Source organism: Pipra filicauda, unplaced genomic scaffold (assembly GCF_003945595.2).
Source record: "Pipra filicauda isolate LSUMZ 115617 unplaced genomic scaffold, ASM394559v2 scaffold156_size1729456_pilon, whole genome shotgun sequence".
Taxonomy (NCBI): domain Eukaryota; kingdom Metazoa; phylum Chordata; class Aves; order Passeriformes; family Pipridae; genus Pipra; species Pipra filicauda.
In genome coordinates, this window is record NW_024104062.1 from 577942 (window position 1) to 604343 (window position 26402).

Here is a 26402-nt window from a genome sequence, read left to right on the forward strand (position 1 = left end):
TGGGCTAGACTGTGGGCCTAAGCAGCACTGAGCGCTTCACCACCGCTTCCAAAATCATGGGTGAGGAAAGGAGGACCTGACTGTCCCACAGGCAGGCAGTAGTACCCCACACAGGGAGGAGCCCTCTCCTCCCAGCTCCTTGGTGTTCCTTGCTGATTCAGAGTCAACATAATGGGGCCGAGATGGCGCCATTGATCCTGCTGGGCAGGCAGAGCTGCTGTATGGTAGGGATTAGTAATGACTTTCTTCCCTATGGCACCGGGTCACAGGATTCAGTCCTTTGTACAGCCCTGTGGTGGAAACCATCTGCCTCCCTCCCTGTCACCAGGAATGTGCCTGTGGAGCAGCTGCTGGTCCTGGGGAACAGAGAAATGGCAGCAGCTGTACAGGGAAATCAAGAGTTGGGGCCATGTGAGTAAACAAAAACAAAACTGGAACCAGTCACCAGGGGTGGAGGATAGACCTACCTTACCAAGGCAGCCAGCCACACTTACAGGAGCAATTACCCAGGAGGATCCTCTAGGACAGGTAGGTCCATGCAATCAGGGACCTGCTACAGTCAGGTGTGTCTTTGAGGACCTCAAGTTGCCAAGACCTTCACTGTACAGCTCCTGCTCTGTGTCACCACAGTACAACTTTGTTCCTTGCAGCCGCCTGGGAACAGCCTGGCCACAAGCGACTGCAGCCTCTGCAAAGCCCCCACCTCCACCAGGACAACAAGACCGGGGGGGAGGAAAATCACCCCAGGATGAACACCCATCCCAGCTGCAGGTGCTGACAGAAGAGGACACCCAAGGTCAAGGGAAGCACCTGAAGCTGATGTTTTGAAGGCATCACTCTCCTTTCCTATTCCCTCCCTTTTACTACAGGCAGTGTCACAGGCAGTTCTTCATTTCCCCAGCTGCCAGAGGTGAGGAATGTAATTAGATACCAGTATGGCCTCAGAACACTGCTCAGAGTAGAGATTTAATCACAGTCCTTGTGGCTCCCAAACACAATGCTCAGTTGGAGGCTACAAAAGGCAGCCAACATCTCCCATCACTCCTGAGACCTGTAGCAGCCAGGGAGGAGCAGAGGGTTGCAGCCTTCTAAGCCATCATTGGCCTGGAACAAAGGCTACAGCTGCTGACTGCTGCTGCACAAGGCTATGGTGCTGTTTGCTGCTGGTGCTGATGTCCCACCCCAAGCCCTGGCTTTGAGGCATCAGGACAGGGCTGTGCCTGGCTAGACCAGGGGGCAGTCTTAGATGTGGAGGGGTCATGAGCTCACCTTTCCCCTTGGATTAATAGAGACATTCATGGGCTTCTGGCATGTAAATTTTCTTTTAAGCCCACAGGCTGGCATCTGCTGCTGTATTCTCATTAACATGAGACAAACAGTTTCAAACCTAAGTGAAGAACACTTCAGAGTGGTACTTTGACGTAAGCAACTGAGACAGGATTTAGCGAATTAGAGCATCCAGTGCTTGAATAACTTGATCTACCCAAAGGAAAAGAACTGACCTATTTCTTCTCCTTGCCCAAACCCAGCATCTCCTGCTGTGGCTGCTCACATCACTAATCACCAGCAGGAGTGTATGTCATCATGGGGAGCCACTGATGAATTTGCCTGAGTCTGGGAGCCCAATCAGGGTTACAGAAAGGGGATGAGGAGCCAGGGGGATGTCTTTGCTCAGCTGATGGATGGTGCCTGACCCACGAGCTCACCTGGGATCATCAGCAGTATATCCTTACTTACCTTTCCAGGGAACTTGAAAAACAAATTCTGTCTAAGAGAGGAAAAATGGTAGGAGAGCCTGCAAAAAGCAAGTAGGCAACAGTTCCTGGCACTGCCTGTGAACTTGCAGAGTTGCACAGTCATTTGGGGGATGCAGGATCTAGATTACAGCCATTTAAGGCCTGTCTCCCTCTCTTCCCCCATGCTAGTCTGTGGAATGGAGCATAAAAAGGGAAATCTGAGACTCATACTGCAGCAGGATGAACAGTTTACATTCTTGTCTGCCATGACATCCTCCTCCCAGCTTAATCCTTATCTGTTTGACCTTGCATAGCCAGCATCAAAAAGGCTGATATTTAGTACAAAGGAATTCTAGAGTTCAAATGAGATAGCAATGCAAGGGGGAAAGAAATATGCTCGCAATATGGTCCTTCAGGACTCTGTGTAATCAAAAGCAGAAATGCAGAATGGTTGAGGTTGGAAGGCACCATGGGAGAGTGTCTAGTCCACCCCTCTGCTCAAGCGGGGTCAGTTAGAGCAGATTGCTGAAAGCTGTGTCCAGTCATGTTTTGAATGTCTTCAAGAATGAAGACTCCACAAACTTCCCTAGTGAACCTATGCCAGTGTTTAACCACCTTCACAATGAAAAAGTTATTTTCATTTCCCCTATTGTAAATTGTGAGCATTGCCTCTCATCCTGTCACTTGGTACTACTGGGAAGAGTCTGATCGCATCTCCTTTGCTCCCTACCCCCATCAGGTATTCACACACTTGAGTAAGATTCTCCCTGAGTCTTCTTTTCTCAAAGCCAAATGATCCCAGCTCTCTCAGCCTCTCCTCCCAGCCTTGTCCTGTCTTCATCAAGGCAAACCTTCCTGCAGTGTCCTGGATCTCACTCACTGGAACATGCATGAAAAGCCTTTGTTTAAACCTCAGCCTTATAAGAAGGGTGCCAGCAGCTTCCACCCAGGCTGATAATCCATCTGCATTGTCCACTGTCCTGACACTGGCCAAGCACTGCCTCACTAGTGCCATGTGAGACAGAGCAGAAAACTCTTGTTATGACAACATGAAATTTCAGGAGACACAGACATCAGTAGGAGTAGGACCATATAGTATGGGTTTGGAGGGTTTTTTTAAATGCGTCATTTTTTCCACTTTGGAGTATCTGATGCAATAACTATGTCACTGTTTTTCTCTGTCACATCCTTCCCACATGATAGTGGAAACATCACTTCGAACCAGCATTCTGGATGCTCTCCTTTCCCCCACACTCCCACTCCAGCTCTGCTTGCCATTAAGATTTCTTCAGATTTAACACATGCTTATTCTTTCCATTGGCTGCAGAATTTCTACAGTGTTCCCCCAGGTTCTAGACCAAATTTAAAAAGTGAAAGAAAAAACACCAAAAGCCTTCATTGGACAACTCACATCTCTAGCATGATACATTCAGGTCACTCCTTTGGGCTTTTTCTTGCCATAAAGAAAGCTTTTTCTTGCTTTTTCTGTCTCAGACGGGGTCTCCTCTCCATGTAAAAAGACCAGGCTACCCACATATGCTGTCTGGAGAGAGTAGCCAGTTCTTCAATCACCAAGAAATGTGACCATGAGGAAAGTCCAGAGATCAGTCTCACATCCTGGGAAGGGGACAGGCAAAAAAGAATGGGGAGCTCTTTTAATTCTTGTACACACTAAAAACATCATCGGGTTGTATGCTGATCCTGATGGAAGAGGTTTTGGTGCAGATGACCCTCACAAACCTTTCTTGCAAAAGGAACGGGTGATCTCTCTTCCAGCAGGACTCTGCATGCCCTGTGGTAACACAGAGATCTCTCACTCACATCACAAGGTCAGGGCATTGTAGGGTGGAGGGAGAGTGAGCCTGTTTCAGAAGGAGGGGAAATTCCCTATGTGAAGTGATCTAAAACAAGATGAGGATGTTGGGAAAAACATAATTTCCATGTCAATGTGGTAGAATTTGACCTCCCACATCTAGAAGAATGGTAGAAAACAGTTTGTTCTGCTGTGCAATATTATCCTTCAAAACCAAGTTACAGTAACTGCTGTGGACATTCCAGGGTCTGGTAGCTAATGATGATATAAGGCAGTTGCAATCAGACAGTGCTGGGAGAAAATCAAGTGGGAGGCCCGGCCTCTCCACCAGCATTTGCAGACAAGCAATATTAAGCCTTTCCGAAGGGCGCTGTCAGCAAACAGGAGCTTAGGGAGCGCTTCAGGTTGGCAGGAGGCAAGCAAGAACATATCCTCCCGTTAGCCTTTTTTGGGAGGGGGCGGAGGAGGTATATGCTGCCAAAGGAGCTGGTTTGACAAAATTGAGGCTGGATGCCTCTGTACACCAGTGTAATGGGAAAGCCCTTCTAGAGGCAGGAAATCCTGGAGGCACTCTCCTTAGAGAAGACTTGTGTGCAGGAGATCAAACGGGGACTCCTCCATGCCCGAGTCCCAGAGGAGATAGATATTAAGAGATGATGCTCCTGTGTCCTTTGGTATATTTGCTTGTAGTTGCCATGCCGCCCAGAATAACTGCTTTTTCCTTGAGCCATACCAAGGCAAACGCATTTAGAAAAAGCCTCCCATAGGCTCTCCCTCATCCCCTCTGTCATCCTTGACCCTTTGGGGAACCCTGAGTCTGGCTCCAGCTCTACAGCCCAAAACCTATGTTGACTTCGTGTCAACTTCCCTACAATACGGATTCCTGGCAGCTGAGCTCATTTCACACAGGCATGTGCATGTGTTCCCAGTTCTGGTGACTGATACCTTCAGTATTCCCCATGACTTCACAAATAGTTTCATACTCTAGCCATGTAACTTACTCCAACATCTCTCATCTCCTTCCCCATGACACTGTGAGAACACAGGGATTAAAAAAAGAAAAAAAGTAAAAAAGAAGGGGAAAAAAAAAAAAAAAAAAAAAAAAAAGAAGAGGGAAAGGGAACAGCAGGAAACCAGAGCAGACATTACTCCTAAGGAAGTCCATGAGTAAGGAGCAGCTTGGTCCGGTGCCAGCTTGCCTAGCCATGACTCACCTATCTCCTCCCCACCGTTTCTTTTTTAATTTGAATATGACATCCTCCACTCCCAACCTGATGTATCTGAGTTCCTTCCACTCCAGGGCTGGAGCTTTCCCCAGGTGAGCAAGGGAATTCCATCTTAACCTCCTCCTTACTGACAGTGAAGCAACCCTGCTCTCCATCCCACGTTTTAAGAGCAGCTTTTGAGTTCTTCTGGCTGAGATGGATTTAAAAAAAAAAAAAAAAAAAAAAAAGCCACCTCAGCATGAATTTTCTACCTCTATCCCTTTCCTTTTTGAAGCCAAGATGAAAGGATTAGCGCTTTATTTGCCTTTTAGCCCAGGTGGGCTGCTCTGCTAGCCTCTGCCCCATTTACCATTGTTGCAGCTAACAGCTGTCTGGATTGCAGCGGCTTTTATGAAAAGCCCTGAAATGTGCTACAACCGGGCACCTGGCAATGCTGTACCCATTTGTTCATATTGAAGGAACATGCGAGGTTTTAATTTTTCATGGCAAAGGGAGCTTTTTAATGACTTCAATTAACAGAGAGAAGAACTCCAGTTAGCTCTTGCTATACAAAAGTGTCCACAATGTCATTAAAACGAGATTTACAAGTGTCATAACTCTCAGCAGCATAGTCAACAATATAGCCAATCATTACAACTGAGCACCAAAAGAGAAGAGGGGAATATCATACCAACCAAGGAATTGGATGAAAAGAAAGGAGTATGGGGGAAAGAAGGTGCAGAGGAAAAAAGAAAAGTCATTTTTTCTTTTCAGTCTAAATTGATTTTATTCTACAAAATGCTACTCAGTTAAAATTGTAAAAGCAAAACCATTGTAATATGTTCTTTCTTTCATAGCAGCAAGCTTTCTCTAACAAGCTTTTTGTTTTAGTGCAAATAGTGTAGGCCTGTAATTCAGTAAAATAACATGAACAGAAAAGAGACAACAGCAGAGAGAATGCCTCAGAGCTGAGATTCTTCAGGACTGAAAGAACTATATCAAGATCACCAGGAGCAAAGAAAGGTCCCACTTCAGCAGTCATCTTTAAGAACCTCCTTGGCAGAAACTATTTCATTGCAGACAAACAATAAAAAAGAAAAACCATGATATAAAACTTTTGAAGAAAAAAAAAAAAGATAATGGTGCCCCCAAACCTTCAGTAATCCCCATGGTTGCCCGTTAATCACTGAGGCTTGATTCCACCTCTGACTCCCACTTTGCAGCAGCAAAATGCTACTGATGCTTTCAATGTGGCCCCAGGAGAGTGGAATCAGAATCAGGCCCTTTCTGTATCTGAGGATCTTAAAGTAGACTTTAGTGACACGAGTAACATCGCTCTAATAAAGATGCACTATCCCTTACTGATGTTACTTTGAACTACACAGTATATCAAGATATATACAACAGTTTATCCTCTCACTGAGCAAAAACAATTGGATACCTATTTTCTACACATTTTATTATGGTTTTAACATCAAGTAACCACAAACAAGAAAGTGGAATAACCCTTTAATCATACAGGATAGGAGGGGAACAATTAAGTAAAACAGGATGGGATTTTATTATTATCTTGTATTCTGAGATTTGTCCTGAACTCCACCTACTGTTCACAGAGGAATGATAATGCATCTTTTGAAACATATCTCTTTTTACATTTTATACAGACAACAACAAAACCCAGAATCTTTTATTTAAGGAATCAAAAAAAAATATTATTAGCCTAAAAAAAGAAGATTGAAGTATTTTTAATGCTTTCTTTATTATATCCAAGTCTTAAACAGAAAAAAAAAAAGATGTAAACATGATAAATAAATAAGAAATAAAATTTAGATTGTTCCCCCCACCTCTTAAAATGTTTGACTTGGCCTTCCTAATGAAAATGAACTTGTGTCATGATAGTAAGATTTCTTACATTTCAGAAGTCTGTTTTATAATAGGAAAAAAAAGCAACACCAAAAAGGAAAAAAAAAAAGTCAACAACCAAACACCAAGAATGTGAGTCGGGAGGATGTTAAATTAGTGGCGGGCAGATCTGCTGGAGCAGGCACAAGACAGCTGCCTGCCAATAAATAGTAAGAGACCAGGGAGAAGGGAGGTGTCTTAAGTTTGTTTTCATTTTTTTTCTTTTCATTTAGGATGAAGGCCAGGTGGATCCTACACACAGTAAGCAGCAAAATTAAAGGTTCAGATGAACTAAACAGATAATTTAAATAATAATTATAAAAAATGCAACAGACAGCTACTGTCCCCAGCATGTTGGTCCCGAATCCCATCACATCACAAGTAGTTTGAGACTTACCCAGTCTCCACATCTATGAGAAAGGAATATATGAAGGCAATGCCACAACTAGGAGGGGGGGAGGAGGAATAAGGGCAAAACTGGAACGGCAAACATCACCCGGAAGCTGAATGTTTCCTTCAGTGCAGCTGCTACTGCTCCTCCCATTTTGGCATTGATTAATTTCTGATGTTATGAGAGGCTTTGTTGAGCCAGTCACTAGGGGGTTGACCCAATACCAGCTGAAATTCCCTGGGTCTTTTTCTATTGACTTCAACAACTCTTGGTCAGCACTAGTTATAACAGCTCCCACACTCCCATTACATGCAGAACATGGAGACACTAAATTTAGAGGATTTTGGGGACAGGGAAGACAATCAATTCCCAAAGAGTACACCAAAAAAAAAAAAAATGCAGGGCCAGACCAAAACAGCAGCAGAGCTCAAGTTGTACCTGGCTGCCAGAAACCAAACAAAAGTAAGGCTGATCCACAAAATACAAAATTCCAGGAACCAACGATCCCATCACAGACATCCTCTGAGAGATTTGAGGGACAAAATGGGCAGGCACAAGGTATTTGGGGCTTTTTCCAAACAGTAGAAAATAATCCTCTTTTTAAGCAGTTTCACATAGTATCAGTATCACAGGACAGGAAAGGGGAGCATCTCATCCTGTGTCTGAGAAGGTCAATGACCAGGCAGGAGGCAGTGGGCAAGGACCAGCTGCAGCTCCTTTTGGCAATGATTCAGTGACCAAAAGCAAAGGTAGGTTTTTGTTATTCCACCAGTTAGGTCTGAGGAGGCACCTGACTTCCTGAAACCCCTAGAAGGGATAGATGTTCCTGATCTCCCTGGAGACAGAAATACTGGTCAGCTAACCTCAAAAGTAGCTGTATCACTTTAGGATTCACCACTTATCAGTGTTGCATTCTGCTAAAAAATGAGTGGAAATGACATGCAGAGACATTTTATTGAACAGCTTTAGATTCTCAGCCTAGACTGGCCCAAGCAAGCATTTGGCAAAATGGAGACAGAGAAGCAGCAGTTTCACCTAAAGTGATATCATCTACATAAAACCTGAGGAAAAAGAGAATCCTCTGTGCTATCTATGGGAAATTTAAGGTCTACTTTATTAAAAAGGAAGTTTTGATGTATATGTAAGGACAACAGAACTCCTTTATCAATTTTACGTGTCGTGTAAGCTCAGTTTGAAACCTCTAGCACCGGTATAAGGATGAAAGCATTTAAGCAATAAAGAAAAGAATCCCAATCAGCTTTATGAAGCAAAAATATCACTCATATATTTATTTCTGGCAGGTTTGGTAAATACTTGGGTTTAAAAATAATAGTATTAATAAAAAAAACAAAGTCTACCTTTAGAGCCAAAAGTAGTGTCCCTTTGAAATAACTCAAGGAATGGGCAGTGGCCAGGGTTTGAGGGAAGCCAGTTCTGAGTAAAAGTCCACTTCCACAAGACTAAGCCCTATTAATTTCCAGTGGAGTTGGTGGCAACTGCAGCAGTTTTGCATCTCATAGGACTGGCCCTATAATTGTACATTGCATTTCTCCAGGTCCAGCCTGACCAAGAAATACCCTGGTTTCAGTTGACTTTAAAAAAAAAAAAAAGAAAAAATATATAAAAGAACAAGAAAATATCACACCAAAATAAATAGCTGCCACCACAGCTTCAACAGGCAGGACCAGAGAGCCATCCCCTAAGTGGCTTAGCTGGCAAGCTGGGCAATCCTAGTGTGCACAGGGTCATGGTTTGTCAGTGCCTTGACATCAACAGGGATTGAGCTTGGCCCCAAGTAGGAATAGGTTACACATGTTACTGTTTTCAGTAGTGAACATCAGCACTGGAGAGCTTGTGCCCCCTGTGAGCACTTAGTAGCAGCAGCCAAGCCCTAAGGCTGGAGAAGACAAGGACCCAGGGCTACAGGAAGAGCCCTCTGCTTTGTTTTTTTTGTCTTCAGGCCAATCAACACCAAAAACTCCAGATCAATTAGAATGCAAAAAAAAAAAAAAAAAGAGGCCAAAGACCGAGGTGCAAATAACACTAATCAATTTTCCTCTGCTGTCAATTTATCATTTGCCAGAGTTTATGGCTAATACAGCTCTCTTCTAGTTCAAAGAGGTCAACACTTCAAACATGCCACTCCTGCCTGATCAGGAGTGCCTTGTGGCCTGTGCTGTGCTGGAGGTTGGACCCCCTACCTTCCCCTCAACCTCGGAATTGGGAATCTCTGAGCAAACAACACCTACCAGTAAGAGCTGGTGGATGCATGCTGCTTTGTTTCCCAACAAGGAAAAAGTCAGCAAGGGTACAACCAGCTAGTTTCACCCCCTTAGCTGCTGCCTGTCTCCATCCTAGATTTATAGACACGTGGTGCCCCCTCTTTTTCGGTAGCATGTTCTGCAAATATGCCCAAGGGGAGGGGAGAATCTCAGAGCTCTGAGTCAGCAGCTCTGATAGGAAGGAAGATGCAATACTCCCTAGACACTGGGTAGCCCAAGAAAAGTAAACAACAAGCAGCAGACGTGATATCCAGCAAACCAGGGTAAAACCCTGCCAAAGACACTGGTAAGTGCCAGCCCAGCAGCTTTTGATGCTACTTTGGCCCTGAGATGCTAACTTGTTTTTTTGAGGAGCCCAAGGAGACAAACATATCTACATTTTAAAAGAGAGCCTCCTGCTGTCTCTGTGCCCTAGCCTAGAGATTACAAGCTCTGCCCTTGCTGCTGAGCTCTTGGGCTCCTCTTGATCCCCCTCTCTCCCCATCCTCCCAGCTGTCCCCCTCCTGTCTGGGCAACCTATATGTTTCCCGCAGCCGCTCCCAAGAGGAAAGATCCTAACAAGCCTTTAGAGTTCAGAGCAACTGGATGAAATGTAATGGGATCGACAACATCGGAAATGATAAGCAGAGAGAGAGAGAGGGCAAGAGAGAAGCTGTAAGATCAACTAACCAGAATGATTTAAGCACAGAGCACAACTGATCAGATCAATCCACAAAGGAAAGGGATGACTAGCAACTGTCTGCAGCTCGCCTTCAGTTCCAGCCAGGAGTGCTCCCCAAGTCCACTATGGCCACAAAGAGGTTTTCCTAGGCAGTCCCTAGAGAGGGAACAGCACCCTCTCCAAACAGTCCTGGCATGTCAGTCCCACCCTTGCCGTTGCCTGCCTCCAGGGAGCTGGCATTGGTCCTCACTCTCTTTCCTGGAGCTGTAGCACTTCCCCATCCTTGTTCTTGCTGCCCTTGTGCTTGAACGATCCTGTGCCTGTCTCTAATCCGGTGGAGGGGGACTCCCCCCATGGTATTGTGGGTGGATGTAACACACTGGCAAAATGGGGGACTGCAGGGGGATTACAATGCCAGCAAGGTGGGAGAGTTCAAGGAATCCGAGGACTGGTCCCCGCTGCTGCTGCTCCTCCGGTGAGCTTTGGAGCAGGACTCAGAAGGGGAGAGAGGAGACTCCTGATCTAACACGTTGGGGTAGGTGAACACCAAGTTGGAGGAGCCAGGAGTGATGGCTGGTGTTGAGGTCACCACGATGGGAGTGTTGAGTGCCTCCTCCCCATAAAAACCTCCAGCAATGCTGATGGGCTTAATGACAGACCTCTGGGCTTTGTCAAGGACCAAAGAGGAAGATGGGATCTCTTCTTCCACAGGCTCCTGCTTCACCACCACTGCTCCACTTGTTCCAGTCCTAACGCTCTGGAGGCTGCTCGATGGTGGGCTCCGACGTTCCTCGGGGCTGATTTTGCACACAGGGCTGTGAGCCACCAGCATAAACTCCAGCTTCTCCTTCTCCTTCTGGAGCTCAGCAATCTCCTTTTGCAGCACTGACTTCTCCTCCTCCAGCACTTCAGTTTCCTGCAGACAAAAGGGGAATAAATAAATACCAAAGGTTCTGGAACTACTCCTCACCTGGACCATGGCCATCAAGTCCAGGTCCCATCTGGCACAGACAGATACACCCCAGACTCTTCATGAGCCGAGCAGGCACCAGGTCATTGCCAGTTGAGCATCTTGTGTTTCATGTGTCTACTAGTAGGCTATTCCCAAACTTCACCAAACTAAGGGTTATAAATAATCTTCTCATAAAGTGATGGCCAGCTTCTGCCATTCTGTCTTGGCCCGTGACTTCAGTCTTCTCTCTTGTTCTGCCTGACAGATATCTTAGCAGAGAGGACCCAGATCTCCTCTCACTGTTTTTTGTGTTGAGCTAATCATATTCTTTTCACTTAGACAAGAGTTAGTGTATAGCAATCTCTAAAATGTTTCTTTCTGTAGTGCGTACTCCAGATTAGGTCTGACACTTGCCTGACTCTTGCCCAAATGACTAACACTTTTGTCTCCACTGGATGTAACCCTTGATGCATCCTACGCTTAATACATTTACCTTTCCCATGGTCACATAGCACTGATGCCTCATAGTCAATCTGTGAGCAATTAGTACTTTCCCATATGAGGAACTCATAATTTCACAAAGAACTCACCCTCATTCCTTCAGGATATGACTTCCCACTTTGCACTCCTCTCACTTCTATTACTTTAGTCATGACATTTCTATAGGATGTCCTGCCTCCTCTAACTGAGAACACCTCCTGAATTCTAGTCAGAAGCACATTTCACCGGTGTGCTTTCACTGCTGCAGCTGTGCTTGTTAACAAGGTCACTGGATAAAACCAGCCCCAGGCTGGTCCTTGAGCAGAAGCACTGGAGCTTTCCCTTCGGCCTCTTTCAACACAAGCCATCCTTGCCTCCTCTTCAACCAGTCCCTTACCCACCCCTCTCTTCCTGCGCTCAGCCCTACCTTCTCTATCTTAGCTATTACCCCTGCGGCAGTAGGGCACATGTCTCTGCAGTGCTTCCTTTTTGAAGGATGGCAGTTACCCCCGCCCCATGCCCAAAGAAAGGTTAAGCCTAAAGGATGTAGCTTTGATAGGTACACATAACATCTGCCTTGTTTTCTACTGCTTTTAGATGAGCCTTCCTCTTCAGTGCTTTTGTCCTTAAAGCCTGCTTTTGAGGCACACAGCACCTTTATTTTCACTGATGGAAGACCAGAGTCAAGCGGACTCGCGCTAGCTGGGAAGCCAGAAGCGAAGAGAGCTCCTAGGACATTCTGGACACTCAGCAAGGAGAATTTAGGGTCCTGAGCTCCAAGCCCAAGTCCTCCTCATCCTCCAACCACTGTTGATGCAGGAGCAATGCTACTGGGCAGCCTTGGAAGGGGAAGGCAGAGTGTGCTGTGAAGCATCTTCCTTGAACATGCTAGTGGAGGAAGAACAATGCCCTTCGAACTGGTCCAAAGGGCAGGAGACAAGGAAGGAGAAATGTATGCAGAGCACGTACCGCCTGGAGTTTCTCTGTTAGCTCTCGACGCCTGTTACGACACTTAGCAGCTGCCAATTTGTTCCTCTCTCTCCGGATCCTTCGCTTCTCTTCTTCCTCAGGCGACAGCTGTGGGCAAGTGCCAAGAAAATCTACAATCAGATCTGATGAAGGCATTCCTTTAAGTTTGTGAGGATTTAACCGCAACGCAAAGGAAAAAGGCCTGATCCAGCAGGATGCTGAGCACTCCCCCTCTTCACTGATGTCAGCAGAAGATGAAAGCACACAGTATCTCTGCCTGCACTAGATCTTAGCAGAAGGGTGAGGAGAAGATGGAGCAGGGTGCAGGGAGAAGATTGTGTAAGAGGACAGTGAATCTGCACCAAGGCCAAACAGATAAAAGATGCTCTGATTGTTTCACAACTTGGGTGGTACGTTAAGCAAAACCAGAGCATGATGTTGTAAGTGCCTCTTTCTTGAAAGAAAGTATCTGCTGTTTCCCACACAATAATAGTTGCTTGCTTGAAGGTCGGGGATGGGGTAGAGGGGGAAACAGGGAAAACAGCAGAGCTCCCATGGAGTCCGTGAAGCAACAATGATTTATATTACTCAAAAATTTGACCTCAAATTTTTGAGCACTCAGCTAGATAACATACTGCTTCTTGCATCAGCAGGCAAGGCTCCAGTGATACCAAGGGCTTCCTGAGGCCAGCTGATATCCTCACTGATGTAAATCAGGAGCAATTCCATAGCAATCCATCCAGCTACGCTCTTGCGAAACAGAGGAAGTGAGCAGAAGCCCACAAGATCTGGTCAAGTTATGCCTAGCTTTTGGGGTTTGAGACAAGGTTTTACAAATCCCAGCAGCAGCAGATAGGTTTGTGCCTCTGCCAAGGCCGGGGAGCCAGTAGAGCAGCACATGGACAGGGTGAGTGTAGCCCAGCTCTCCGCTGCAGCACATGGCTTGCGGGAGCCGGCGCAAACAGACCACCACGGGGATTCGGGGCATATGTTCAGCTGTGCATCCTCCTCCGCTGGGGATCAACCTCATGCCCTGGACTTCAGCCTCACCAAGCTGGTGTGTGCTGCAGGGGCTCTGGGCTAGTGACTGCAAACAAAAGTGAAACCTTGACACCCTGCAAAGCAAGTGTCAGGTCTCACAGCACGTGCCAGCAGAGAATGGAAAGAAACCCCTTTTCATAGAAGCTTTCGGTTTTAACATCTTCATGGACTCTACATGTTGCAAATGAGACATTCATCCTTTTACCAGCTTTTCTTTTTGTTGTTAGTTTTACTCTAACCTCAGTCTGGGTTGTTTTGGCTTCCTCTATCTCCTTAATTTTGATGTTTGGTGTTTCAGTGAATTTACTTCAGCCTCTGGGCATTCAGCTTGCTCATTTCTGCTTTTTTCAGGATCTGAATTGTGCCGGTGATTTCACCTGCATGTAATGCGAGCCCCTGGATGCTCACTGAGCAACACAAGCGCTTCTAGGACTGCAAGACACAGGATTTAGGCCCAAAAACTTTTCTATCAGCAGATCACAGTGCTCCATTTTAGGGTGGAGAGTACCTCCATTCTGCTGGGCAGCATATTTCCCCCAGTAAGGAGCCCCTGCAGGCCCCACTCTCCCCTCTACAGCTCTGCCCACTCCCTTTCCAGCCCAGATGTGTGCAGGGTAAAAAAGTATTTGTACACAAGTATCTACAGTATTGCAAAGCACTAAGTATGCACACAGAAGCTATGCTGACTTGGGGCCTCTATGCACAGTTTTCAAGAGCCCTTTCATGCTTCAGAAGCACAGATCTCATTGAAATATGTTGGGAGCAAAATTTCTCCTCCCAGGGCCTTCAGTCATTTTAAAATTATCTGTTTCAGAGGCTCTGCCTTGTAAAAAAAAAAAAAATATCTCAGACAGGCCTGAAACCCCTAATCTAGACGTTCTTAATATTTTACCAGGTCTAAAAAGGAATATTCCGTCAGTGGTTGCTGGACTTGTTTGAAAGCAGTTGGATTTGGCACTCTTCGTGCCCCTGCTGTACGCGTTATCCATAGCTTGTCCAAGCCCAATACGTGCATTCACTGTCAGGAACATTCATCAAAACAGGCTCTTTTCATAAAGTGTTACACAATGTTTTCCAAAAAGGCACTCCGTGTGGTGTTCAAAGCACCAACAGTGGAAACCTGAGCCAAAGAGCCACGGTAAAGTGCCCGGGTACTGCCTTAGCACGTGTCTAATCAAAAGGACTTGGCTTTGAACGACCCACAATGAACGCCTTGCAAACAAGCCACAGGCCAGGAATTGCTTGGCAGGCATCCTTCAGCAAATAACTCTGAACAACAAATAAAGCAGAGAATATGGTGATCTCTTCACGGCCAATTTGTGAACACAGAGGCAGCATTTGTCAAACAAATTAGTTGTTGCTAATTATTCCTCCAGTTCTCGTGAGACCTTCCTTGCCTTTGGACACCAGCCTTGCACGCAGGAAACTGGGAAATAGCTCCAGCTGATGGAAAGGGCTGGCACGTACCGACCCACCACGGCTGCCCCATTCTTCCTCCCAAAAATGGGTCCTCAGTGCACCCATACCAGCTCCCTGTGCAGAGGTACTGCTAAACTCTGACTTTAACCTCTTAGGTCTAAACCAGACAGCAACTTCACATAAAATAATCGGACAGTGAATCAAAACAGATGACGTGGAAGTAAAAGTAGGGCTGGTGAGACTTATTGGAAACAGCCCTCACGCAATAGTGTGTGCTCTTGTATGGAGGGTGTGCAGTGCGTCTCATTACACTGCTCTGCAGCAACCCACACAACTTGGGAACAATTTGGGGAGATCTAGTTTATTCAGATATATTTTTTTAAAAAAAGAAATCAGCCTAGCAGTGTGAATAGCTGTTCACCAGACAGCCCTGGAGAAGGCTGTTTCTTACTAAGAAAGAGATCAACTAAGAAGAGATCGACAGGGCTGAAAGGATCTCCAGAAGATGAGGTGCCTGCACCTGGTCTACCAGGTTGAGCACAGGGCAGCAGTGGTACAAGCCACCCCATCTCAGTTATGAAAATACCACTGGGTTTGAAGCAGAAAAATCTCTTACAGGATCCCCACCTCACTTCTGCAAAAAGATCAAGCAATTGCATATTTGTAGTGGGAACGTGGATTTGGACCCCGGATATTCAGAAGACTTTTGCTGCTAGAGCTGAGGTGCTCTAGAGAGGCTGTTCCTCCCCGTATGATGCTGGCTGGTACTGGGGGTATCACACAAATTGAGACTGGAGCAATGCTAGCTGCCACAGAGCAGATAGAAAACCCTAAAGTGATGTCATTTGGGTGTCAGATTTGTAAAGGACCTACATGAAAGGTCCTCTGCTTGCTTGGAGGTTTTCTTCTGCCTGGAGCAGCAGAGACACTCAAATTGAAACCCAGGGCTCGACTTCAGAGTTTCACCTGCTTTTGAAACCGAGCCACAATGCGGCCCGGTGGTGCGAAGCGTTTGATGAAGACTGGGTAAATCTCGCCACACGATGAGAAGCAGCACTAAGAGTCAGTCTCCAGCTTACGCTCCACGGCACCCTAAGAAACCCCAGCGCCTGTACAGTGCTGGGGACAGACCTCAGTGCTCCCTTCTGGGGCTGGGAGATCCCAAGAGGGGGCAGGGGGGAATCCCTGTACATCTGTTTTCAAGGCACTCTCAGCTGCTCTCCCCACTGTGGTTACCTGCTCGTCTCTTCGTCTCCGTCCCACTGTTGTCCCGATGGTTTTGATGACACCAGGACGCTGAAGGGCTGTGTGTCCGGCCACCGAAGAGAGCGGGGGCAGCGGGTGGCTGTAGGGGTGCGAACGAGAGTAAGGGCTTGACATGGAGGTGATGACGGTGGGCTGGACCATCCACTGCAGGTCTTGGCTGGTTGTGATGGCGTTGATCGTAGGGATAAAAGCACTGCCTGATCCTGGCATATCTACTCGAAATTTCTAGGAGGAAAGGCAGAGGAGAAGAGGGACAGAGAAGAAAAGAAACCATCAATGAAAGCAGAACATAAGTGGTTATTCCGAAACGAGCTAGGCCCTCAGGAGTGGCACCAGTGAGGATCAAAGCGGCACCTGAAGCACAAACACCAGCAGCTGGTGCCTCTGCAGCATCCCAGGCTGCCCCTGCCTAACACAGCCCCCTGAGGAATCACTGGGCTCAGGCACTTTCCCTCTGGAGCAGCTCTGGCCTCTCCCAGCCTCCTTCCTCTTCCCCCACAAACCCCCCCAGCCTCCCCTCGCAGGCAGTGTCCCCACCACTGCCACCTCCTGCCTGTGCCCACCGCTCCTTCCGGTGGGGAGTAAAAGGGGAATTCGGGAGTTTCTAGAGAAACACTTCTCTGTGAGCCCAAAGAAAAGGAAGAGAAACTTCAGTTTTGAAATGCCCCTACCAAGAAGGATGAAGCTGCCTTCTACCAAAGGACTGCCCTGAAATTTGGGCTTGGTCCACATAGGGTTTGGTATGGCAAGAACAGCAGCTTGCCTCTTCTTCATTGGTTCTGCACTTGCCACACATGCAGGGCGAGAAACCCGGCCCCAGGATGGTTACGTGCGAGGATATGTATTTTAATAGCAGCCTATAAAATAGGTCTTAGGATTCAGATCGGACAAGTTCCCTGCAGCTCTCTGCACTGTCTAGACAAAACAAGGCAGCAGTAAAACCAAGGCAGCAGGTAATGATCGCCTCCAAAATACATGTACACCTTGTTTCAGACAGAGGTAAATCCATCTGGATAATATGCTGGCACTAAATTGCAAGGAAAACAATCACTTGTCCCCGGAGGGGGAAGAAGGGGAGAAAGAATGCTTTTGTCTATGCTGAGCTCCTTCAGGAGGCTTTCAATGGTTAGACTGGGATTAACAGACAGACATGCCTTGCTCCAGCAATCACTGTGCAAGGGACAGGGCTTGTAGGACCTGTGGCAGTCACCACCACGGATTTGCAAGCCTTGAAATGATTCCGTGAAAAACGCGCATTCTTGGGTCGACAAACTGGCTTTCCAGAGAAACGAGAGCCCTTGCATCAGCCTGACCTCAGCTCAGGTAAGCGTCCCAGATAAGGTACAGCACTTCAACACAGATTTCCTTTTCAGGGTGTGCCTAGTCAAGCACCTTAAGTGCTTTGTTAAACCAAGGCTACTGCAAATAGTATTTCAAATTCTGATAGCTACAGCACTTTGGGCCAGCATTAGCCAGCTGCCAACGCCTGGAGATCAGGAGATCCAGTCTGAATACTGACAACTGCCGACTTACAGCTTTGGACAGCTGAACATCTAGCAAGAAAGGATGAGAGAAGGAAGGAGTGAGTCAAGTTAAGCAGGTGGGGGAATTACACAGAGAAGATGACACTGGCACCAAGACCTTGGCAAAACCCCCCAACAGAACCTCAGAGATTCACTTGGAGCTTAAGTCCAACACAGCCTCATCTCACCCCACATTTCAGAGTGCGTGCCACCTCTCCCAGTTAATTATAGAGGCCCAGAGCTGCAAACTGTCAACACTACATCAGAATTTATGGGTGCAAATCCCCTCCTTTGCTCTGCCTGGTGTAGCCTGTGACCACATGGCACAGGAGAGGATGCCCTGGTGCTTCCACAACCAGAACACAAAGGGACCTTACCTTCACAGAAGGAATTAAGTGCAAGACTAGTTAAACTACAAGCTCAACTCAAGGGATGTGAGCCCTGCTTCCTGCTCCATGAGTGGCTTCTACCAAAGCCTACCAAGACACCTACCTGTGTCACCATCCCTTTTGTATCCAAAAAAATAAACAGAGAGGAAAAGTCCTGTCTTCTTTTCAGGGACACTAGAAAGCTATGGCTGCAAAACATTCAGAGATCTTCTGGTGTTCTGCCATCCAGACACCATTTGCACTCCAGAACAAACCTTTGCCTCCAACACCCAGCAATAGGCTAAAAATTCCCAACAGAGGTTGGGAGAGTCAGATCCACCACCAAATCAGCCACATATAATAGAAGCATCTGACAAAGATCAGGCTCCAAGTTATTGATAAAGTGAGCACTTCCAATCACTCCTGTATTCAACCTAGGATCCTTCCCTAACACTAGTAGAATCTCCTGGACTGCAAAGGGGAGCTGCTCAGTTCAGCCACATCACTCTGCAGCTCCATGATGCTTGCTTGCAGACCTGGGGAACAGATCAGTTCCTCTCGGTACCATGCCCCATCTGTCACCAGCTTCCTTTCTAATAACACAAAATATCTTAGAAAGAAAAAATCCTCCAAATCTGTATTCTGAAATACTCTCGAAAGGAAGTATTTTTCCTGGATAACTAACTAAGGGACACACTGCTGTGGCAGGCTGAGTCTTCAGATACAGAGTGCTCAGTCTACCGCCAGGTTTTACAAGCATTACTTCCTGACTGGTCAGGCTTTCCCCACATACCTCGCCTTCCCTGCTAGAACACTGCACTGGATCAGCTTTCCTGTGCCAAAATGCTGCTGGCCCCCCACGCTCTGCCCAGTGGCCATCAGCTCTGACTCCTGGGATGCTGCTGGTTGCAGTGGCAGGCCCTGAATTCCCTGCCACCTCCCCTATACAGCCCCTTTGAGCACTGGCCTCCTCATATCAGAATGCCAGACCTTTCCCCAAACTGCAGCCCCAGCTTTGCTCTCCTCATGCCTCCCCGTCTCGGAAAGCTTCAGTCCCCCTGCCAGCCTTGCAGCACTGCCTGCCCTCACCCACCTCCCCATTTCTCCTCTTTCCAGAGCCCCTCCTGCCTTTTCATCTCCCAGGACATGCACAACTCTCATCCTCTGACCCATGAGAGGCTCCTGGAGGTACCTCTCTGCCAGCTCTCGGTTCTTCTTATCTACAAGGAATTCCCAGCACTACAGAGAAGATGTGGTGATAGCCAGATTGCAGGGCTACACACGCAGCACACGCTCAACCACCAAGCCACCGCTCGCCTCCTGACCCAAGCAACACGCAGATGAAGGTATCATTAAAAAACCCCAACAACTAAACAGCAAACAGAAAAAGTCCTGTTATTAAGAGTGCCAAGAACTGAGGTCAGCCTCTGCTCTGTCTTAAAAACATGGGGTTGGACGGGAGCCTCCTCAGATCCACAGCTGGGGGAGGCTCCAGCAAGTCCTACCATGGGTAGGGACAGACTGCATTAGCAGCTCACAAAGTAGCACAGACAACACAGAAACATTTCAAGCTTTGTCTTCATGGTTCCCTTCTCCATCTTAGGGAGGAGTTTCTATACCACACCCTGTTGTTTCTTCGTTCCTCTCCAGACCTTCACTTACACCTCTAAGTGCTGAGCAGCACCAGAAGCCAGTTGAGAAATGGGTAAAATGGCTAGGCAAAAAAAATATAATCAAATCCAACAATGAAGCAACCAAGAAAATACCCAAAGCATCTGTAACAATTACTCGGTTATCAAATATAGGGTATATGTGATATAAAAAATACAAAGCCCCTGATGGGTCTCCCATGTTGAACATCTCCTTGAAGGAAAACTGGACACAGTGCTATGATATCTCAGGGGAAAGCTGACTGGTCTGAAAGAGTACACAAACTCTTCCCATTAAAGTCTATGTTTACCACATGGCAAGTCAGTGATTAGGAAAATAGCATGACACGCAACTGAAAAGAAAAATGTTCCAGTGCTGTGCAGTATGGGAAAAAATAATTAAAAAGCATCAAAGTTTTGGCTCAGAGACACAGTTTCCATTTAAACATGTGACTGATGCATCTTTTCTTGCTTTTGGGGAAAAAAAAAAAAAGCACACACTAAAGAAAAAAATTTCTGCAATGCATATTTTCTGTAGCGATAAAACTCCGCAGATCTCCCTAGACCAGAATGAGCATAACAGCCCGACTGCTGGGGTAAAGGCAACGCTTACATTTGATCCTAATCTACAACATCTGTAAGGATCAAGGGAAAGACGATCTACAAGGCCTTGAGAAATCTCCCAGATTCTTAAAGAAAACATTTATGTTCTTGCTAAGCCTACGTCCTGCTCAAAGCCCCGTTTCAGATAGTAACCCTAGAAACCGGGCTCTGGTCCCTATATCAAACGCCTCGCACACGAGCTGCCTGGGGAAGATGCGCAGCCCCAGAAAAAGGGGAAAACCCAGTTATCGCTTGGACCACGACAGCTCAAATATTAAGTGGTGACGGAGTTTCACGACCTCCCGCAGCAAGTGCTCGAATCCAGCGCAGCTGTTGAATCACAGGAGGAAAGGGAGAGTGAGGACTTGCAGCTTGCCGGGCGTTTCCAGTTTCTCAGTCCCCCTTCCCGCTCCCCTACCTTGTCCCGGCACTTACTGTAAACCAAGGAATAAGCTTTAGCTGAGCTAGAATCCCGGGAAACCTCAGTCCGCAACCCGCAGAGGGCACCAGCGAGATGCATTTGGAACAGGCGGGGAGCGGCAGCGAGTCATTTCTGGTAAAACTTCTTTAATGTGAGGAATGTCACGGGCTGGTACGGCTGGCAGAGTTTAAAACTGGACCTTTTTCCTTTTTTTTTTTTTTAATGATCCTATGACTTCTTGATGCGAAGGCTACAACTCTGCTTATGCTGCCAGTTCTCTCATACAAGCCACACAAGAAATAATAATATTGTGAGAAGGGGGGGGGGGGTGAAGCCCAACTCTGAAAAGGCAAAAAAAAGACTGAGGCTGGGCCAGCTGATGTAAACAAGTTATGAAATAACCCAGGTTTGTATAACTGGCCCGATTGTGTAATGCCTTCCCCAGAAGTGGTGGATTTAGTCTATCTAGGCATATAAGTCATTCCGAGGTGCTTTCTTAAGAAAATGAAAGGCAAAAAAACCCAAACCACCCGACTGGGCTTTTAGGTCCGTGAATTCACGCCGCTTCCACAGGAAATATCTCCCATTCTCCAAGCGCCGCCCGGCAGCGGGGCTTGCGGGGGGAGCAGGGCCGGACGGCGCGGGGAGCGCTCCTGCGGGCCCCAGGAAACTCCAGCTCGGGAAAAGCCGTCGCCGGCCGCTCCGCGGCCAGCGGCTCCGGGCAGAATCAAGAAGCGGGCGGGCAGCGGGCTGAGGAGAGCGGCACTCCGCTGGCCCCGGGGTCCCACCGCGGGAAAGGAATAGATAGTGTCAGTGCCCCGGAGCCAAAGTTTAGCGGGGTGAGAAGCGGGAAGACCACTGCGGGCGCTTGAAAGACCCAGAGCCCACTTTCAGCTACCCCTGCGCGTTCCACGGCGGCTGCAGCAGCACCGTGAATAACTTGAGCAGCACCTCCCAAAGTCCCAGGGAAGCCGCCCAAAGTGCTGCTGGAGAGCCGCGGGCACTGCCCGGACAGGAGCGGTATGCTGGGACACCGAGAAGCTCCTGACGAGAACAAAAGCAGGAAGGAGGAAGAGTTCAGTGCGTCCCTGTATTCGCGCTACCGACCTCGGAGCGGAGTCGACCGGAGGAGCCCTGTGACTTATGAGCTGGTCCCGGCCCGCCGCTGCGGCGGGTTCCCGGGCGACAGGCGGGGGCTCGGCACCGACCCCCGCCGACCCCCCTGCACCTGGGGCCGCGGCGGCTGCCCGCCAGGCGCTCCTCACCGCGCCTGTCCCCGCTCGGGGCAGGCCGTACCTCCCACGGCACGCCTGGCCCGGCCGGCCGGGAACTCCGGTCAGCGTCCCGCCGGACGCGGCACGGCACCCGCTCCGGGGCGGGCGGGCGGGAAGGAAAGCGGCGGCGCCCCGCTGGGGGCAACAGGACGGGCCGCGGCTGCGGGCAGCCCCGCGGCCGGCGCCTCTCCGCCGGGCGCCCGCGCCTCCACCGCCGAGGAAGCGCCGGCCGCTCCCCGGGCGTGGCGGTGAACTCCCGTGCCGGGAGCGCTCGGAGCAGTCTCCGCAGGGACCGCGGGAGAGGGGCAGCGCCCGGCCCTACCTGCTGGGCTGCGCCGCTCGAGTAGGTCTCGGGGTGTCCCGGGGAGCCGCTGCTGCCTCTGGAGGAGGTGTCGAAGTTCCCGGGGTAGTCCTGATACATGGTCCGAGGTCGGGCCGGGGGAGCCGCGTCCCCGCCTTCCCACACCGACACCCGCCGCTCCCTCGCCGTCTCCCCGCCCCCTTCTCCCTCCCGACCTCTTCGGCTCTTGCCTTTCGCCTCCCAACGCTCGCCGCGAAGAGGGGGAAAAAATAATAAAAAAGGCTTTGGGAGGTAATAAGGGGGGGGGAAGGTTAAAAAAAAAAGTAAAAAACAAAAACAAAAAAGAGATAACAAAATTAATAATAACGATGTGTAAGTAGCTCAGTCGGCAGCTGAGCGCCGGCAGGACGGGACGGAACGGGACGGGAGTTCCCGGCGGCGCGGCGGGAGCAGAGCCGTGCGCGCAGGAAGGCGCTCGCCGATGTCCTCTCTCCGCGCTGCCTGGCGAGACTCGCCCCGCCGGCGGAGCGGCCGCGGCCCCGGGGGCTGCAGGCGGAGCGGTTCTCCTCCGCCCCCCCAACCTCCTCCTCCTCCTCCTCCTCCACCACCACCACCACCACACACCGGCCGCCCCTTTTCCCGGCACGGGGGTGACTCAGCCGGGTCCTGCGCCCCGCGGCTCGGAGAGCGGGAGCTCCGCGCGCCCGCGGTGACTCAGAGCAATGGCATCGCCCCGGCCCCGCTCGCTTATTATCCGCCCGCCGCCGCCGCACCATGTGCACTCGCACACGTCAAACCCGCGGCGCACCGGCCCCACCTTGCCAGCGCGGAACCTCCCACCTGCCGCCCTGGCGGGGGAGGCGGGACGGGCACGGGGGACGGCGCCCGCCTCCGCCGCGCCCGCCGCGCCGCCCCCGCCGCTCCGCCCACCTCGCCGGGGCCTGCAGAGAGCGGCGGAGCGGGCGGTGAGGGCGGAGCGGCGGGGGCGGTGCGGCGACCTGTTCCCGGCAGGCCCCGCCCCCCCGCCCCGCTTGGTCCCGTCCGCTGTCGCACGTTGCCAAAAATGGTCATTTGCGTCGCACGACGCGAGCGCGGGTTTCCTTGCCGCGGATGACGCGCTCGAGAGGGATTCCCTGGCCCGGCCGCCGGGATTTAAAGGGACAGGCACACGGCCCGGAGCGGGGAGCGCGGGGGTGACTTCTGGGCAACGGGGCGCAAGTCTGGCCCCACAGATCGGCTTTCCCTGCCACGGTGTCTCGGGAGGCGTTTGATCCAGCCCTACTCCCTGCAGAAGGGTGGCTGGCAGTGCTTGGCCCATTCCTTCACTGCATCAATAAACCAAACTTCAGACTAGTTTAGTTTTTATAAGTGTTAAAATGGTTTTATTTCATTTTTATTTCTATTTTTATTTCTATATTTTTATTATTTTATGTTTTTATTATTTTATTAATTCTGTATTTTTGTGGTTATTACTTTTATTTTTATAATATTCATTTGTTTAATTAACCACATTTTAATTTTGTTTATTAATATTGTGCTTTATTTATTTTTATTTGCTTTTTCTTTTTCCCTTTTTTCTTTTTATCTTTTTTCTTTTTACTTTATTTTAATTTTGTATTATTTTTATTCTTATTTTCATTTTATATCTATTCTTACTTTGATTTTGTTTTTTCCCCTGATTTTTATTTTTTTAATTTCATTTATTCACTTCTTTTTATTTTTTTAAGTTCACTCCTCCATCCTCCTGGGATCTAGCTGCAGAGCCACTCTAGACCTGCAAAACCAGAGCATGTCCCAGGAACAGCAGGTAACAACCCTGGGCTTTCCTGCGGTAGAAATTCCTGGAGCAAGGACCTCGGGTGGCTCTGGTATTGCCAGGTCACTGACTGGCACAGGCTGGAAGATGGCAGAAGCAGATAGAGCAGAGCCATCCATGCAGAGAACATGGGCTCTTAGGTGATCTGCAGCGAATACAGCAATGATGCTACTTTATGGATTGATTTAATGCTGCTCTTAGATCCCAAATATCTTGTTTTCACCCTCCTTGGAGGATTTGCCCAGCCCTGAGCATGTCCTTTTTGCTGGTAGGGAAGGAAAAGTCGCCTAAGTTCAAGCTATAAAATCCCATTTAAGCTGTCTCATGGACAAAGTATTTTCCCACAGGAGCCCATCTGAGTGCAATGGGCTTTCCTCCACACCCACTGTCCTCCTTGGGAAGGGAGAGGTAGGACCCAGCTCAATCCCAGAGCCTTCGGGGAACTCTGAAATGAAGCAGCCCAGTGGTGCTAAGTCTTCAGAGCTTGATTATTTTTCAGCACCAAGCCAGGAATTTGGGAGTAAAACTCCTGCTGGCGCAGCTTGTTTTTCAGCACCTTAATTTTTCAGGCAATTGAAATTCTAACTCCAAATTAGTCGGCCTATTTCAGGCAGCACCTGACTTTGGGGGAGGTGGGGACAGGGCTGTAAAAATAACACCACGCTTCCAACACGCATCGCATTAGGAGCGAGGGGTTGGGGAGGGGGAGAGGTACTCCAGCAGGCACAGTGAGGCTGTGACGTGGGTTTTCCCTTGGGTAGCATATCAGGCAGGTGATCTGCACATGCTGCATTCTGCTGGGAAGAGAATTAGTTCAAGATGTGAGAGGAATCAGGCTGCAGTTATCAAGAGATGAAGAGAAACAGGGTAAAATAGGCACCATAATAAATAAGCTCGACAAAAGCAGAGGCTGGGTTTGGGCCGGTCACACCTCCCTTGGCTCTGCCTCCAGCTTTCCTCAGGTGGAGAATGCTGCTGGCCCCAGGGTTTACTAGACACTGGGAACAACTGCTGTCACCTGAGATCACCAGCCCTGGCTCTGGTCATGTGTCTCATAAGGCTCGTGGGCTTGTAGAATCCATGCTTCTGTGCAGCTAGGAATGCAAAAGTATTTGGTGCAGGGAGGAAGAGATGGCCAGAAACAGGGAGTGAGATGGGGGTGCTGGAGTGTTAGTGTTGAGGCATTTTTCCAGGGGAAAAGAGGTAGTGTTTCTCATTGCTCCTCTTAGATTTGTTTCTATGCTTTTCCTTCAGCATCAGATCATTAAACCTGAACTACCTGCTCTCCTCATGTTGCAGCTCAAGCTCATTTTGAGCACTGTTTTCAGGCATTATTCCAACATGATTTTGGCACATTTATCCTGTCCTGCCAAATTTGCATGAGTCCTAGTCTGGGAACAGCTCATTTCAAATGACATTCATGTGCTGTTTTAATATTTGGCTGCAGTTAATGTGGATGCAATTAGTCGACACTTGTAAATCCCCAAGTTAAAAGCCCTATAAGAACTGCAGGAAGCTGAACACACACCTGAGGCCAAACCGTCCACTCCTGTTGGGTGATGAACAGCTGGACTGACACCACCTTTCCCTCCACAAGTACCTGACCCACAGCCACCAGATATGATGGTGAACTTTTACTGTGTGTTTGCGTTGACTTCACTGAAGTTCCTTCTGTTCTGAGAGCACAAAACCCCTCTGGCTAAGACAGGCTCACACATACAGAAGTGATGGGTATGTCCTATGAGGAAAAAATATTCAGTCCCATTTAGTCTCCTCATTCCCGTATCAGCCCTTTGTAATACTTCTTATTTTTTTGATCGAAGTAACTCAGACTAGCCTGGCTCTCAGTGCCCCAGACACATGCATTTTTAATCTGCATCCAGACCAAGCTTCATTGTGCAATAGGCTCCCTGCTTCCAAAAAAACAAGAGATAACATGTACGTCTGCCTAGTCCATTCTTGCCTGAACCAAAGACAAATTAAGACCAGCCCAGGTTCCAGGGCAGGAGGGGATCATTGTAAGGCAAATGAGACCTTGGCTCCCCACACTTCTCAATTTCAACAGCAATTAGGAGACTGAAAACCAGACCTGGGAATGCTTTTCACAGTGTTTTTACAGGAGCAGAGGATAAGGGCACCCGCAGCAGCTTTGACTTGGCCCTTGGCAAGCACGTGGCAGAGCCTGCAGCGAGCACCTCCTTCTCCAGCCTCCCTGACATCGCCAGGCTGCACCAGGCACACCGTGCCACCTGCCTGAGGGCAAGATCATTGATTTTCTATTAAAAAAAAAAAAATTGCATCCACAATTCTCTTTCTTCTTGCTCTTCTTA

The 26402-nt window shown here is 48.6% G+C and overlaps 1 protein-coding gene across 1 annotated transcript; it reads right to left on the reverse strand.

Annotated features, from left to right (window-relative positions):
- Window positions 1-6510: 6510 nt before the first annotated feature.
- FOSL2 (FOS like 2, AP-1 transcription factor subunit) lies at window positions 6511-22781 on the reverse strand. Its single transcript, XM_027748881.2, has 4 exons — window positions 22278-22781; window positions 16088-16342; window positions 12392-12499; window positions 6511-10906 (listed from the first exon to the last, which is right to left on the reverse strand). The coding sequence occupies exons 1-4, from the start codon at window positions 22374-22376 to the stop codon at window positions 10397-10399; spliced, it is 972 nt and encodes a 323-aa protein (XP_027604682.1). The 5' UTR covers window positions 22377-22781; the 3' UTR covers window positions 6511-10396.
- Between the last annotated feature and the right edge of the window lie 3621 nt (window positions 22782-26402).

Bases quoted from the DNA above. Each gene is read 5' to 3' on its own strand.
- FOSL2 (XM_027748881.2), bottom strand. From the start codon at position 22,376: ATGTATCAGGACTACCCCGGGAACTTCGACACCTCCTCCAGAGGCAGC. The intron at 12,500-16,087 runs GTAACCACAGTG...ACTTGCCCACAG, and splicing joins GGAGACGAAGAGACGAGCAG to CTGTCGCCTGAGGAAGAAGA. The intron at 10,907-12,391 runs GTACGTGCTCTG...TTTTGTCTGCAG, and splicing joins TAACAGAGAAACTCCAGGCG to GAAACTGAAGTGCTGGAGGA.